Below are 14,542 nucleotides of genomic sequence, written 5' to 3' on the forward strand. Positions count from 1 at the left end.
GGGGGTGGGGAGATTTCTCCCCAGAGGAGCACCTTTGCGCTCCTCCACAAGTTTTATTTTAAATTGCAGCCTCTCTTCAGATGGCTCCAGAGTGTGGCGAAGAGCAGATGCATGGTTTGTTCTACTTCTTTTTGTTTGTGGCTCAGACTTTTTAAAAATAATGTATTCTTCAAAAGAAAGACTTTTTAAGGAGTAGCTGAAGAAACAGAACTCTTTTGGGAGCATAGTGCATTTATATTTTTGATTGGGATCATGGTGTACTGAACAACTTGAGAGTCTGTGTGAAACTTCCCATCAAATTGTTAAGGATGGTATATGTCTTTGAGTAGCATTGAAGCAGTGAGGAGATACATTGGGAGTAGGCTTGCCAATTCCCCCCGGGGGGCGGGTAAACCCCCGCCCGAGACGCCCGTTACCCGATGCCAGCAAATCAGGTCCCGGGGGGGACTCCACCCCCTTCCGGCACACGTCCCCAGCGTAATGATGTCACTAAGAGGTGACATCATCACGTTGGGGGCAGGACGCTCTATGATTTGAGGGAAAACTCTATGGTTTTCCCTCGAATCCTAGTGGCCCTGCCCCCAACATGCCGACACGATAATGTCACTTCCAGGTGCGCGTGCACGGACTCCCCAGAACAGCGCGGGACTCCCCTGAGGTAAATTAATTTGGACTTGGCAACCCTAATTGGGAGGCATATACAAGTCTGAGCAGCTTTGTCTGAAATCTGGCACAGACCCCAGCATCATACTAATTTTATATGGAAAGAAAACTGTAGCCTGTTTCCTTTCCAGTTGATGGGTTACTACTAGCTAATTTGTCTTCAATGTCAACCAAAGGATTATTCACCAGATTAGTACTGTGGATCAGCTATATTTAGCAAGCATTAATAATCTCTCCTTTGTTCACTTAGAGCAATAGTGTTTCTGATTTAGGATCCACCTTATGTTCAACCTTCAAATGAACCTAACTATAATATTTTTGAATGATATCTATTTCTTTCCTACCTTTCATTCTTAAGAATAAACAAAGCATAAACAGAAAATGTATGGTGTGATGTACTTTATGTTGAAGTAGAACCCTCTGATATCTTCCTACCATCAGAAAGATCATTAACTTGGACTACAGTCTTATCCCTACTTTCTTAGAATTAAATTTAGGGGGGATTACCAATTGAATTTAGCGGGGATTAAATCTAAAGAAAAATACATAGAATCAGGATGCATAGTTTAATTATGGTCCCGATCATTGCTGGAGTTTCTTTTATTTTCTTAAAAAGAATCTTGCTCTTTCAAAATATGTTTAAGATGTTTATTATTGTGAAAATATTAAGAGTGGGTTTTTAAAATCAATTTAAAATAATATACTGAAAAACACATTTTAGGCTAAGTTAGTAGAAACCACATTTTAGTTTAAGGATTTCTTCCCCTATTTTACTCTTTTTAAAAATGGCTGTTAACTGTAAGTATTTTCTTTCCATCACTATAAAGAATAGTGAAACCTCTATTCTTGGGAAAGATCAGGGCTTAGAAAGAAGCTTTGGAGTTTCATAATAAAGTGGCATGTACTTGTTTTAGGCAACTTTTTTCTGTGACTGTGAAGATCAATACTTGGGTGCTTTCTGTGAAGAATTTGATGCCTGTCAAAGTGGTCCCTGCCAGAACAATGGAACATGCATGGATGTCACAGAAAAACACGATGGCAACAATTTCACCTGTACTTGCCTCACTGGTAAGTTTTATGTTGTGTTTTGAATAATGGTTTTGGTTTTGCACTAAGCATCTAAGGTGTTGCTTTGCACAACATTATCCTGCTTTTTTTTTGAGTCTGAGGAAGAAGAGAGACCTAATAAAGGAACAAAGTGTGTATGTCTGTGAAGATCATTAGCCATAGTTTTTGATAGACTTGTCCCAGCAAGCATTTTGATCCATGGGTATCAGAGTGGGGATACAGGGACCCATCCTACCTCCTCCTGGAGCATCTTAAGGTTTTTTTTAGCACACATGAGACTTTTGGGCTGTTTCATTACAACAAAGGGAGGAATAGATAAAGCTCTGAAATTCTGCTTTGATTCCCAGGCATAGGTTTGCACTGTATGCTATTATAAGACAACACAAATAAAGGCTGTCCACAAAGCAGGATGTGAGTACAGCTGAAGGCAGGCAGAGATTAGCAGGCAAAGGTGGAGGATAAGACAGGTCTGGATAGGTGGAAGAAGAGGGAACTGCTCAGTATAGAGGCCGTTCTGAACATGCCACATATAAGGCAGTGCAGCAGTGCTAAGTTAAAAGTGCCTTTTGCAATTGCCTTTCTATGTTGTAAGAAAAGTGATTCTGAGAACTCTTGAAGAAGACTGTTGAACTCTCCTGACCATGTTGAACCAGAAAGAACAGGCACTTGAGAAGTTCAGTGAAATCAAGTGGAAGTGCTGAATTGCCTTTTACGTATAGGAAGGATGCTCTCGTCCATTATGTCTGATTTCTAAATACTGCATTTAAATCTCTTCCATCAACATTAAAAGAACACATTACACATTGAGACAATAAATGATTTGTATTCAGATTTAAATTATAGCTTGTATTCAGATTTAAATAATATCTAAGCACTGGAAAGAAGACATGACCTCTCTGTGTGCACGTATCTTCATTTATTCTATTTAATATAACTATGCAAATGCATCCAGGTACTTCCTTAACAAGAAAGATATGTAAATACAGTAAAGTAATGCTTTAAATTCTATTAACTGCAATGTAGGTTTAAGAAGATAATGTAGTCTGTAGCTGAACTTGAAATAGAATGCCTCGAATGAGCTGTACCATCAAGGTCATCATGAATGAAGTCTATTCTAGACTCATGAAGTGGAAAGAATTTATAGATGAGTCCTAATACTGTCTAAAATCTGAAAAAATAGCAACAATCTCCACTCAGTATCTGGATTTCCTCTGTATACTCTTGTAAATAAATCAAGATTTCTCTTTGAAGGCTCAGTGGTAGAGCATCTGCTTTGCCACAAAAGGTCCCAAGTTCAATCCCTGTCATCTCCCATTTAAAAGAATTGGACAGCTGTGCTGTTGGTGTTGTTAGCCATTCAGTTGTGTCCAACTCTTGGCGATTCTATGGGCCAACTCTCTCCACATTTTCTGATCTTGTATTGTTTCTTTGAGTCATTCCATGCTCAGGCTGGTGTTGACTTTTATGTCTAGCCACTGTGTTCTTTGGTGGTCTGGTTTTCTTTTGCTGCTAACCAAGCCAACTATAATTGCTTTTTCTAATGAGTTCTTCTGCATGACATGGCTGGAATAAGGCAGTTTTATGATTTTTCCTTCCAATGACGTCTGGTTTTATGCGCTCCAGTACTTGTTTGTTTGTCACCTTTGCTGTCCAAGGAATGCGCAGGACTCAGAGCCTACTCTAGCACCACAACTCAAATGAGTTGATTTTCCTCCTGTATTGCTTCTTCATGGTCCAACTTTCACAACTATAGGTTGCTATGGGGAGCACAATAGCAAGACTAATCTGCATTTGGTTGCTAGGCTGATGTCCTTGCTCTTCCATATTCATTTCATGCTCATCATTGCTGTGCAACCCAGCATGATTCGATGTTTTATTTCTGGACTGCATTCACCATTTTGGTTGATCTGTGACCCTAAGAAGGTGAACTCTTCCACACATTCAAACCCTTCATTGTCAACGGTTATTTTGACATTTCTCTTCTTCTCGGTGGTCATGAACTTGGTCTTTTTGATGTTTAGGAAGAGGCCAAACTTCTCACTTTCCTCTTTGATTTTCTTGATCAGGTATTCCAGGCCTTCTTTCGTTTCCAAGAGGAGGATTGTGGTGTTAGCATATTGAAGATTGTTGATATTCCTTCCTCCAATCTTTACCCTGATTTTTTACTCTTCCAGCTCCAACTTCCTCATGATTGGTTGTTTTTTTTTGGCCCCGGTAGGGGATTTTTTAAATTGCATTTTCTAAAAACTACAACGAAATTAGGGAGGGGATCTACAACTATGGGAGAAAGTAAAGAAAACCCACTAAAAACTCAAGAGTTGGAGGTCTTACATTGCTTATAAAAGTATTAGCTTAACAATATAGAAATTGCTTTTCTTGACATTGAGATTTTTACTCTTCCAGATCCAACTTCCTCATAATTGTTTTGGCATATAGGTTGAATAGGAAAGGTGAAAGAATGCAACCTTGTTGTACTCCTTTCTCTATCTTGAACCAATCAGTATCTCCATATGGTGTTCGTACAGTGGCTTCCTGGTTTGTGTACAATGATTGTATCAACTTGACCAGATACACTGCCACCCCCAGGACTTGTAGGACTCTCCACAGTTTGTCATGATCAGCACAATCAAAGGCTTTCTTGTAATCGATGAAGCATAAGTAGATAATCTTTTGATACTCAAGAGACTTCTTCATGATCCAACACAGATTTGCTATGTGGTCGCGAGTGCCACACCCTTTTTGGAAGCTGACTTGGACATCTGGTAATTCCCTTTCAATTGCTAGTGTCAGGCATCATTGTATAATTTAAAGCAGAATTTTGCTAATGTGAGTGATGAGAGTGATTGGGCAATAACTGGAGCAGTCTCTGGAGTCCCCCCCTTTTTGGTAGTGGGATGAACACTGAGCGTTTCCAGTCCCTTGGTCATGTGCTGGTTTTCCAGATTTTCTGACCCAGGGCTCTGATGATTGCAGGTGATGAGAGCGATTGGGCAATAACTGGAGCAGTCTCTGGAGTCCCCCCCTTTTGGTAGTGGGATGAACACTGAGCGTTTCCAGTCCCTTGGTCATGTGCTGGTTTTCCAGATTTTCTGACCCAGGGCTCTGATGATTGCAGGTGGTACAGGCGTCAGAAATTCTGTGAAGATGATGTCAACACCTGGAGTCTTGTTGTTTGGGAGTTGGCTCATTGGTGTCATTGGACAGCAGGTGTTGTTAAAGACCTCTCTACCTAAAACCATGATGAGCTTTTTTCATTCCGAGTAGACAGTCCCCTGATAGACCTATGGTCTGACTCAATATCAGGCATCTTCATGTGCTTGTGTGCCTTTGCATTAATTGAACATTCTACCATCTGCAAGTATTTTTCGTGCCTTCCCCTTCACCCAGCTGCCTTCTTAACTGAGGACTAAGGTATCCTCCTGAACAAAATGCCATGGAACTTGGGAGGGGTAATAGGGCAAAATCTCTTCCTGTGTATTCTTCCACTACTGGAGCAAGCTCAGTTCCTAGTTTGCTTTGTTAATGCAACTCTGTGTGTATGGGGGTGATTTTGTCTGATTTTCCCACCTTATTGCAGCCCTTGTAATGTGGAGTTTTGCTCAGGAGTGGTCTGCTAACCTTCTGCAGAGACTTCTTAGGTGTGCTGTGGGCTGCTTAAGGAAGATGGGAAGAGCTGGTTGTGTAAGTTCTTTCTGGTCATGCATGGTGAAATCCAACCTGTTGGGATCATGTTTGTTGCAATCAGAGTTTCACAAGATTTGCATTAGAGAATAATCAGTGTGAGTTGGGGACTGAATATGGTGGTAAGTTTGTTTAAAACACTACCCAAGCAATCATTTCAGCAAAATCTCTATGCATTTAATATAGTTAGGTGAGTGACAATTCATGGAAGTGTGCAGACATGTGCACACACTTTGACACATGTCTTGTCTGGAAAGTTTTTGGAGCCCATGTTCTTGTAAGTGCTATTTAATTATTTGCTTTATAACAGTACAGAACAAACTACTACATAGTGCTGTTGACTGATAAATGGGTTTTCTACATATGAGAGAATGCTAACTTCAGAGAATGCTAATTTGTAATACATGGTATTTATTGTTGATGTTCCAGAGATGATGATTCTTGCTTTCTTAATACAACTGTGTGTATAGTACAGGTACGAACATACTTATTTCTACAGAGCTAACAGTAAATTGTCAAAACTGAGATATGATTTACCATGAAAAAGACACCCCAAATTTCTGTTTGAAACAAATTATATTTAATAAACATCAACATTACTGTTGAAGAAGCTTTGTTTATTTTACATCAACATGGGCTCTTTTTTTAAAAAAATGCAGTATTTTAAACTTAAGACTATTGGAATGGTGTTGAACATACTATGCATGAAAGTTCATATTGAGAGAGAAAAGGCAGTGAAAATTGTGTATCGATATATGTGTCAAGCGTAGGAATCTCTGCACATGCATTATAGATCACATTCTCTAAAGTTATTGCAACTCAGAAATTATCAGATCTCTACACCATGCTATGTTAGAAGTTTATATATATGCTGTTGATGTTTCAGTCTTAACCTAGATTGTTCATTCATAGTAAATACATGATAAAATATAGCCTAATGCCTGTGGGTGTGTTACATAATAATGAACATTTATAAATGATAGACACTTATTGATAAAAGTATATTTCAAATGTGTGTCTTGACATAAGTTTATTTCTGGGTTTTTGCAAAACTCACAGAAATTTTAAATACAGTGTAGTATTTTCCTTGCTGAAGATACCTGTCCTGACCAACACCTGTGTTGCACAGAGGATTTTTAAACTAGTCCTCAACAACTGTTGCTCTGATACTGTACTTACAAATGTCTAAAACATTTCCAGAGTGTACAAAAGCAGATATGCAGTATTCTTCCTTGTAAATCTGAAATCAAATAAAGCATGTACTTTACTATAAGGTGGACATATTAAGAGCCAAATCACATATGCTACTGGGGCTCTGTGTTTTGATCACGAGATGTGTAACTGAGCTGCAAAAAGTAGCCACTTTAGGGCTCAATCTGGATTGGGCAACAGTTGCCAGGTCCCCCTGGCCACTGGCAGGCGGTAGGGTTGCCAGCCCCAGGTTGGGAAATTCCTGGAGGTTTGGGGGTGATGGGGAACTTGAGTGGGGACCAATGCCAGAGTCCACCCTCCATATCACCCATTTTCTACAGAGGAATTTATCTCTGTAGTCTGGATGTGATCTGTAATTCCGGAGGATCCTCAGATCCCACCTGGAGGCTGGCATCCCTAGCAACAGTGTTAGGGAAGGGAAAGTAAACCCCCCCCCATGCCATTTCCTTATTCAGAAATGTCCTATCCAATCCCCTGCTGTTTTAAGCCTTCTAAAACACAAGAACAATATGGGTGCTTGTTTTTCCTTCCTTCTGGAGTTTAAAGAAATCAGGGGGGGCATTTTCACATTTGGTTAATGGTCTACTGGGGGGGGAGTGAATTTTCCCCTTTCCCAACAATGTGACCTCTCTTCATATCGTCCCCCACCTTCACGGCTACCTTTCACAGCTTAAGCTACATGTCTGGGGTTCCAGATGTGGATCCCCAACATAGATGTGGTTTGGCCCTTATAATAACCTTTGCGTATAGATATTGCCACGGGCGGCTTTGGTTATCATGGCAAAGAGAGATTTCCCTACTTCTGCTGCTCCTGCAGTTTGTACATCTTGTCACAGGTGACATACACACATGCTCTGTTTGCATGTTTGGAAAAAGCAGAAAACTAATGAGCAAGTCACCTAGAAAGACCATTTTCTCTGCTTTTGGGTAATGTGTTCCAACAAGTCCTAAAGCCATGATTTTGTGGCTGTATGCGTCAGTATTGGTAACGACAACCCAAATGTGATTTCAGTTGATACAATTCATTGTTTAGAGACTTGTCATGATAGTTTTTGAATTTGCTGCAAATACATTTGAAATGTTGTTTGTGACTAGCCCAGGTGCTTGTGAAAATGTCGGCCTCAACCCTATGCAAGTTAGTGATTTCAGAGTGTTGTTTCTGGCAAAATACAGTTCAGGGGTATCCCAGTACCTTATTATTTTGATTTTACATAAGATGAGTCCAGATTGACAATGTTTATTAGTATAAGCTACCACACAGGATGAGAATTCCAGGAAATGTGTGCTTGTTATTTGGATGCTACTATGACCTATTTATTAATAAAAGCCCACCCATATCTCTCCCTTTTTTAAAAAAAACCATTGTGGTGAAGGATATACTGGAGATCTGTGTCAGTCAGATATTGATTACTGCCATCAACAGCCATGTAAAAATGGAGGATCCTGTTTTTCCAGTGTCAGTGGATTCAGTTGCCAGTGTCCAGAAGGTAAGCAATAAAGGTTTCAGGAATCATGTTCTTATTAAAAGGCTTGTGCATTCTATAAATGTTTCTGCTCATTTGCTGAGCAGAGCAGTTCCAAATCATCTCTACTTCTACATTTCATTTTAATTTTGTTTTTTCCTATTCTGATACTAACTTCACGTATATACCATATATACATGATATTGCTTCCTATGCTTCCAAGTGTTAACCTTAATAAATTGCCATTCTTTTTGTTAATGAATTTTATTTATTTATTTATAGCCTGCCTTTCTCATCAAGAACCATGGCAGAATACAAAGTATTTTAAAAATGCAGTTAGACAGCATAAGACATCCAATAAACAATGCAGTTGGACCAGGATTATAGAATTAGAAAACAATGCACAAAAAAGTGTCAAATGCATAATATACCATAAATGCAGAAAGTGGATTACAAACATAGAAGACAATGCATTAAAGGCAAGGTGATGTGTATGCTAAACATTGCAGAAGCTTATAATCATGTTCCTTTATATATGCATCCCCTTGACTATTCAGTTCTATGACAGCTGTACTCTCTTTATAAAAAGTCACTGCTGAGCATTTCTGTTTTATGCATTCTACAGAATTATAGAAGTGTGGGTGCCTTCCCGATCTCTTTTGGCAGGCCATTCCCCAAGGTGGAAGATACAACAGAGAATCCTTGGGTACAGGCATCTGCTTATCTTACCATTTTTAGGGTGCCACCTTCATAAGGCTTTGTTCAGATGATTGACTCTCTTCATGTCAGAGCAATTGCAAGAGAGTTGGTCCTGCAGGTATGTGGGTCCAAGGTCATTAAAGGCTTTGTAGATGATGACCATTAACTTGAGAGCCAAATTAATGATGACCATTAACTTGAAAGCTAGTTTGGTGTAGTGGTAAGGAGCACGGACTCTAATCTGGGAGAACCGTGTTTGGTTCCCCACTCCTCCACATGCAGCTGCTGGGGTGACCTTGGGTCAGTCACAAATTCTTTCAGAGCTGTTCTCTCAAGGACAGTTCTTGGGAGAGCTCTCTCAGCCCCACTTACCTCACAGGGTATCTGTTGTGGGGAGGGGAGGGAAAGGGATTGTAAGCCACTCTGAGACTCCTTTTGGGTAGTGAAGGGTGGGGTATAACATCGCCAGTCTCTTCTTCTTCTTGAATTAAACCCAATAACTGATCACTAACCAGTGGAGTGGCTACTGCATGGATCTGATATGTATATTCACCTAGCTTTGATAGTGTCATGGCTCAGGTAGGGTGTCACCTGACGCTGCCACCACTCTGGTTCCAGGCTCCTCTGAGAAGGCCTAGAGCACCCTCCCAAGACCTTCAGGCCTCCCCTTTGGTCGAATAATAGGCGTGAGGACCAGGCAGAGTAAACAATGAAAATAGTTTATTTTACAGGAGGTCAAACAAGCAAGGTACAGGAATAATAACAGTAAGTGGGTGAAAAGAAAAGGAATCAAATGCCCTAACGCATCTAAATATATACTGTCCCTAGCTCACTGTCTCAGTGGCCTTAGACTACTCACCCTTCCCTCAGGATGAGGGTCTCTTCCCCACAGTAGCCTCAGTCCCTTCTGGCTCTGTTCCCTGGGAAGAAGAACAGCTTTCCCCCCTTGTACCAGTTCTTTTATTCCCCCTGCCCTCTTCTTCCCTGTTGGTCAAAATCGGCGCCAAAACTTCCCAAGGCCTTCTGGGATTTGTAGACCCAGCCTCCTCCTCCTGCTAGCCAGGCTCCCTAGACCTGCTAGGCCATGCTTGCACAGCCCAGATCATGACACCCCCCACCAGACCAAATCATGGGGTCCAGCCCCGGATCCCCATTGATGCGGTTTGCACACGAGATTTGTGCTCTGGCTTGCCCTTTCAACTCACGCACCATTAACATAAACACAATAATAAAACAGTAAAACAGTATTCCAATCAACATTAAAGAGAATACAACATCAGGTTAATGCATTGCAGGTCCTCCTGGGTCAAAGCTCTTCTCTAATGTCTCATCATCAGTAGTAGGAAGGTTTTCACTGGGAGTAAGTTCTAAATTGGATCTTAACCACACCTTTGAGTTCAGAGGTTTTGGACATTCTACTTTTGTGTTGGCTTCACAGGAGCCAGTTTGGTGTAGTGGTTAAGTGTGCGGACTCTAATCCGGGAGAACTGGATTTGATACCCCACTCCTCCACTTGCACCTGCTGATGTGACCTTGGGTCAGTCACAAGCTCTGGCACAGCTGTCCTTGAAAAAGAGCAGTTTGTGTCAGAGTTCTCTCAGCCCCACCCACCTCACAGGGTGTCTGTGGTGGGGAGGGGGAGGGAAAGAAGTTTGTAAGCCGCTCTGAGACACCTTTGGGTAGTGAAGGGCGGGGTATAAATCCAATCTCTTCTTCTCTCTTCTATATCCTGTAACATATACAGTGCTCTTTGTCTCAAATAGTCTGAATTTACCCTCTGAAGTTCATGAGAAAGTTCGATTAGAACATGAGGGTGAGCTTCATTTTGAGATATCAATGTACCTACTTCAGAATAAATGATGTCTCTCAAAGTTTCGAACATGGGAAGATCACTTCCTGTTTCTGGTTTGAATGTTTTTGTCACGGTAGTAGGATCCACGGAATCTAGCATGCTACTAAAGCTCTCCAGAGAGTCTTCATCAAATTATCTTCTCCTGCTGGTGTCAGGTTGACTTTCATGATGAACACTAGTGGAATGTTGTACAGGCACTGCAAACTCAGTCTTGAGGAACAACTGGCTCTCTTTTTCCCCACTCTGATGGTCATTTACCAAGGTCAGTCTACTGTTCTCCACTTTCTCTCCAGGCTGCTTCACAACTCTTGGCTTTTTAGCTCCAGCTGTGGAACTACTTTCCAAGGGCTTTGGAAATGCCATATCTTCAGTTTTCCCAGTAGTGTTAGGTTCTAGGGGTGGTTGCTGATGCTGTTGTTGACTGGTTTGAGCAGCATAGCTGTGTGGAAAGTCACTCAAACCAGATGGGAACATGGAATCAAAGTTGACACGGACTTCTTCCATGCTGACGACTTCCTCTTGATCCTTCTGGAATGCAGTTGGAGTTACTGGAGGAGATTCTGGCACTGGTTCTGCAACAGGGTCTGGAGAAGTTGCTGAGGTGTGCTCACCTTGCTTCTACTTCTCAGACCGATGACGGGTTAACATTCCTATGCAGACATCGGTTTGCTGGCTATGTTCCTCAGGAACATCTTCAAAGTCCTTTAAGAACTCAAAATGGATGGGGGTGGTAATTACCCCCCCCCCAAAAAAACCCTTTCTGCACTATGCAGAGTGTTCCAGCCTCTGAGATGGTGAGACAGCAAAGCTGAAAGCAGGGGAAACCACTACAAGTCCCATCATAATGACCTCTTCTCATCAGCCTCTGAGGTGGTGGTGCTGTGGGCAGAGGGGGAGCCAATGGTGACAGCACTGCAAGTAAAGGGATAGGAACTACTGCCATAAGCTCTGCCATCACTGCCTCTCCTCACCAGCCTCTGAGGGAGTGGTACTGTGGATGAGATGGAGGAACTGCTGTTGCCATGGGCCCCGCAATTGCAGTGTGTTTTCAACTGCTTCATGGGTGGTGGCACTGTGGGTGGGAAGGGGGAATCACCACCTGGCATGCTGTCAGAAGAGGAGCAGACCCTACAATAGTACCTGCCCCATCTCCCAGCACAGTCCCCACTGTATCCCCCCTACTGCAGCCACATGAGAGGAAGAGTGGTGGCCATGCCAGTGGGTGGAATCCAAATAAGGGATTGGGTGGGGGTGGGGGATGAAAGCTAGAATGATGGTGTGGGGGAGGGAGAGAAAAAGAGGAGCGAGTGACAGTAGCATGGGAGAGAGAGAGGGACTGACAGCAGGCACAGGGAGATGGAGAAAAACAGAAAGTTAGGGGTAGAGTGAGAAAGAGAAAAAGTCCTTTTGAGCAGGTTCACTGCAGCAGCAGACTGGTGAAAAAAATATATGTTGACATCGCGATGTTGTTATTTTTCATTCTATTCTTGCAGCACTGGGATGCCACAGTTGGCAAAACCCTTATACCATGAGGGAAGCAGGAGTTAGTCAGAATCCTTTATTTACTAAAGGTTCTCCCCCCCCTAACCATCACAGTCATAATGTTATACCTCCTTTGTAAGCAAGTTAAAATATTTCAATTGAAGTCAGTGAACAGCTTCATATTGTATTTCCTCTGCAAGAGTGCTGCCACAGTGGAATTTAGAATTCCAACTAATTCCTCAGCCAATCATAGCATACTATAAATGGAATATAAGAGCCAGCCAGGGAATGCAGATTTTATATATCAAGGCATGTGACACAGGACCTATATCACTTTGTCCTCAAATCTAGAGAATTTAAATCCCACAAGTAGTAATTTGGCAGTTATGCTGATAAAAAGACACATTGCACAAATGGCAAGGGTTCACGACGACATGGGAAAGGTATATTGTTAACACTTGACTTCTCAGATCTTCTCAGATTCGCAGGACTCCAAATGCAAACACTCTGCTCTACTGTTTCAACTAGAGTTAAAGGACAAATTACTCAGGTAAGTAGAGCCCAGACCTCACAGTGGGACTCTATCCTTTACCCTGAGCACTCCAAGAGCATTCAGATACCAGTGGCCACAGAGTGTCATCCATCCCCACTGAAATGGGGAAACTATGTATGGGTTGTAGCAGGGTCCCCAACACAGAAAACACAGGATAGGAAGAGGGACTTTGGGCCACAAACCCCAGATGTAGCTAAGCTCCCATCATATACCAAGGAAGTGCAACTGGTTACATACCAGGCAGCCCATGTCATCATTGGTGATCTGGCCAAACCTTCAGAACTCATTCTTCTTTGCAGGTTCAGAGCCAGAATCCTTGGAGCAGAAGAAACTACCACTGGAGACAAGATTTTCATGGCATCTCTTTATGTGAAATAGGTTAATATTGTTGAATGGTCATAATCTCCTCCTCCAATGGATGACCCTTCAAATATAGACATCAAGGGTAAGTACCATTGGGGAAATATGAAGGTGAGATAGAGTAGGTGGAATAGGAGGTAGTTTCATAGCTTCACCTGTTTTCAACCATTTAGTCAATAAGTTTCCAGATGCAAGTACTTCTTATTCCAGCTACTACTTTTTGCTCATCAGACTATCAACATCTGTCTTATCTCTCTGTAGGAAACTAGATGTCCCTTCAATACCCTCTGAGGTAAGCCTCTAGCAGTGACAGCAGTGGCCAGCGGGAAGCCTGCTGCTCCTCTGGGGAATTGCAACCTCTGTCTTCCTGGGACTCTTGTAACTTTTCAGAGTTTATCCCTGACCAACAGTATAACAGATGCAGCTGTATCCAGTATGATAGTGATGGGGGAAAATGCACCAGTCACTGTCAAGGGCAGAGGGGCCTGCAAGAACAGGAAGTCTGGCAAACCCATTTCTACGGTTTGCTGCAGAACTCATTCTGTCAATGAACTTGTTAAATAAAACATAGTGCCTGTAACACTTACGTCTCAATTCTAGTGAAAGTTAATGGGTTAGTAAACGGTGCCTTGATGACCACCTGTCAAGACAGAGACCATCTTACAGGAATATTTCAGTCTATTTCCAGCTGAAACTCCACAGTTCTCTGGTTTAACTCTATTGTTCTGCAGTTCTTTGATTTGCTGCTGGTACTAGTCACCCCACATGCTAGCATATATTCGTCAAGGTTGTTCATCTAGGCCTGATAATTAGGCTCACTTAGTTCAGCTGTGGATCTGGAATGGGAGGGGGGAATTTGATCTCACCTAGAAGGTTCCATGGATTGGTTAAGAAGGTCAGGAGGTTATGGCCTAAAGTTCTCCGGTGGTCCAGGAGTGGGGCAGTCCTTGACTCCTTACTCCTGGGAAAGCACCTCCCCCTTCCATAGGCAGGGCCGGCAAACTTTGATCCCAGAGGGGAGGGGCTTATCCTCTGATCCCCAGTCTTACCGGCCCTGCCTTCTGAGCAGGATGTGCTGGCTGTGCTCTGAAGAGCACGAAGATCCCAGAAGACACTGGAAGGTCAGAAGAAGAAGCGGAGACCTAAAGGGCAATGGTAGAAAGTATTTACTTTCCAGCCCTAAAATATATTCGAGAGCTGCAGGCCTCGATTTACAATGAATCCGGCGCTGGCAGTCCTGGGAGGCCCCCAGGCGGTCACAGCGTCGAGAGGAACGCCTCGGACCCCGCTGGGAAGGCGGCGGTAAACTGCTCTCCCCCCCCCCATCCAGCCGCGGCGGCGTGCAGCGGTTTTGGGGACAGACAGAGCTGCAGGCCTCGATTTACAATGAATCCGGCGCTGGCAGTCCTGGGAGGCCCCCAGGCGGTCACAGCGTCGAGAGGAACGCCTCGGACCCCGCTGGGAAGGCGGCGGTAAACTGCTCTCCCCCCCCCCTATCCAGCCGCGGCG

General features: G+C 42.8%; 1 protein-coding gene across 1 annotated transcript in view; it reads left to right on the forward strand.

The window, feature by feature from the left end:
* Positions 1-14,542, forward strand: part of DNER (delta/notch like EGF repeat containing) — a 241,889-nt gene that overhangs the window by 169,542 nt on the left and 57,805 nt on the right. The window contains exons 6-7 of the mRNA XM_015413475.1: positions 1,578-1,731; positions 7,998-8,111. Of these exons, the coding sequence (XP_015268961.1) occupies positions 1,578-1,731; positions 7,998-8,111 (268 nt within the window). The remainder of the gene's footprint in view (positions 1-1,577; positions 1,732-7,997; positions 8,112-14,542) is intronic.

Source organism: Gekko japonicus, unplaced genomic scaffold, assembly GCF_001447785.1.
Source record: "Gekko japonicus isolate JY-2015 unplaced genomic scaffold, Gekko_japonicus_V1.1 scaffold155, whole genome shotgun sequence".
Lineage (NCBI taxonomy): Eukaryota > Metazoa > Chordata > Lepidosauria > Squamata > Gekkonidae > Gekko > Gekko japonicus.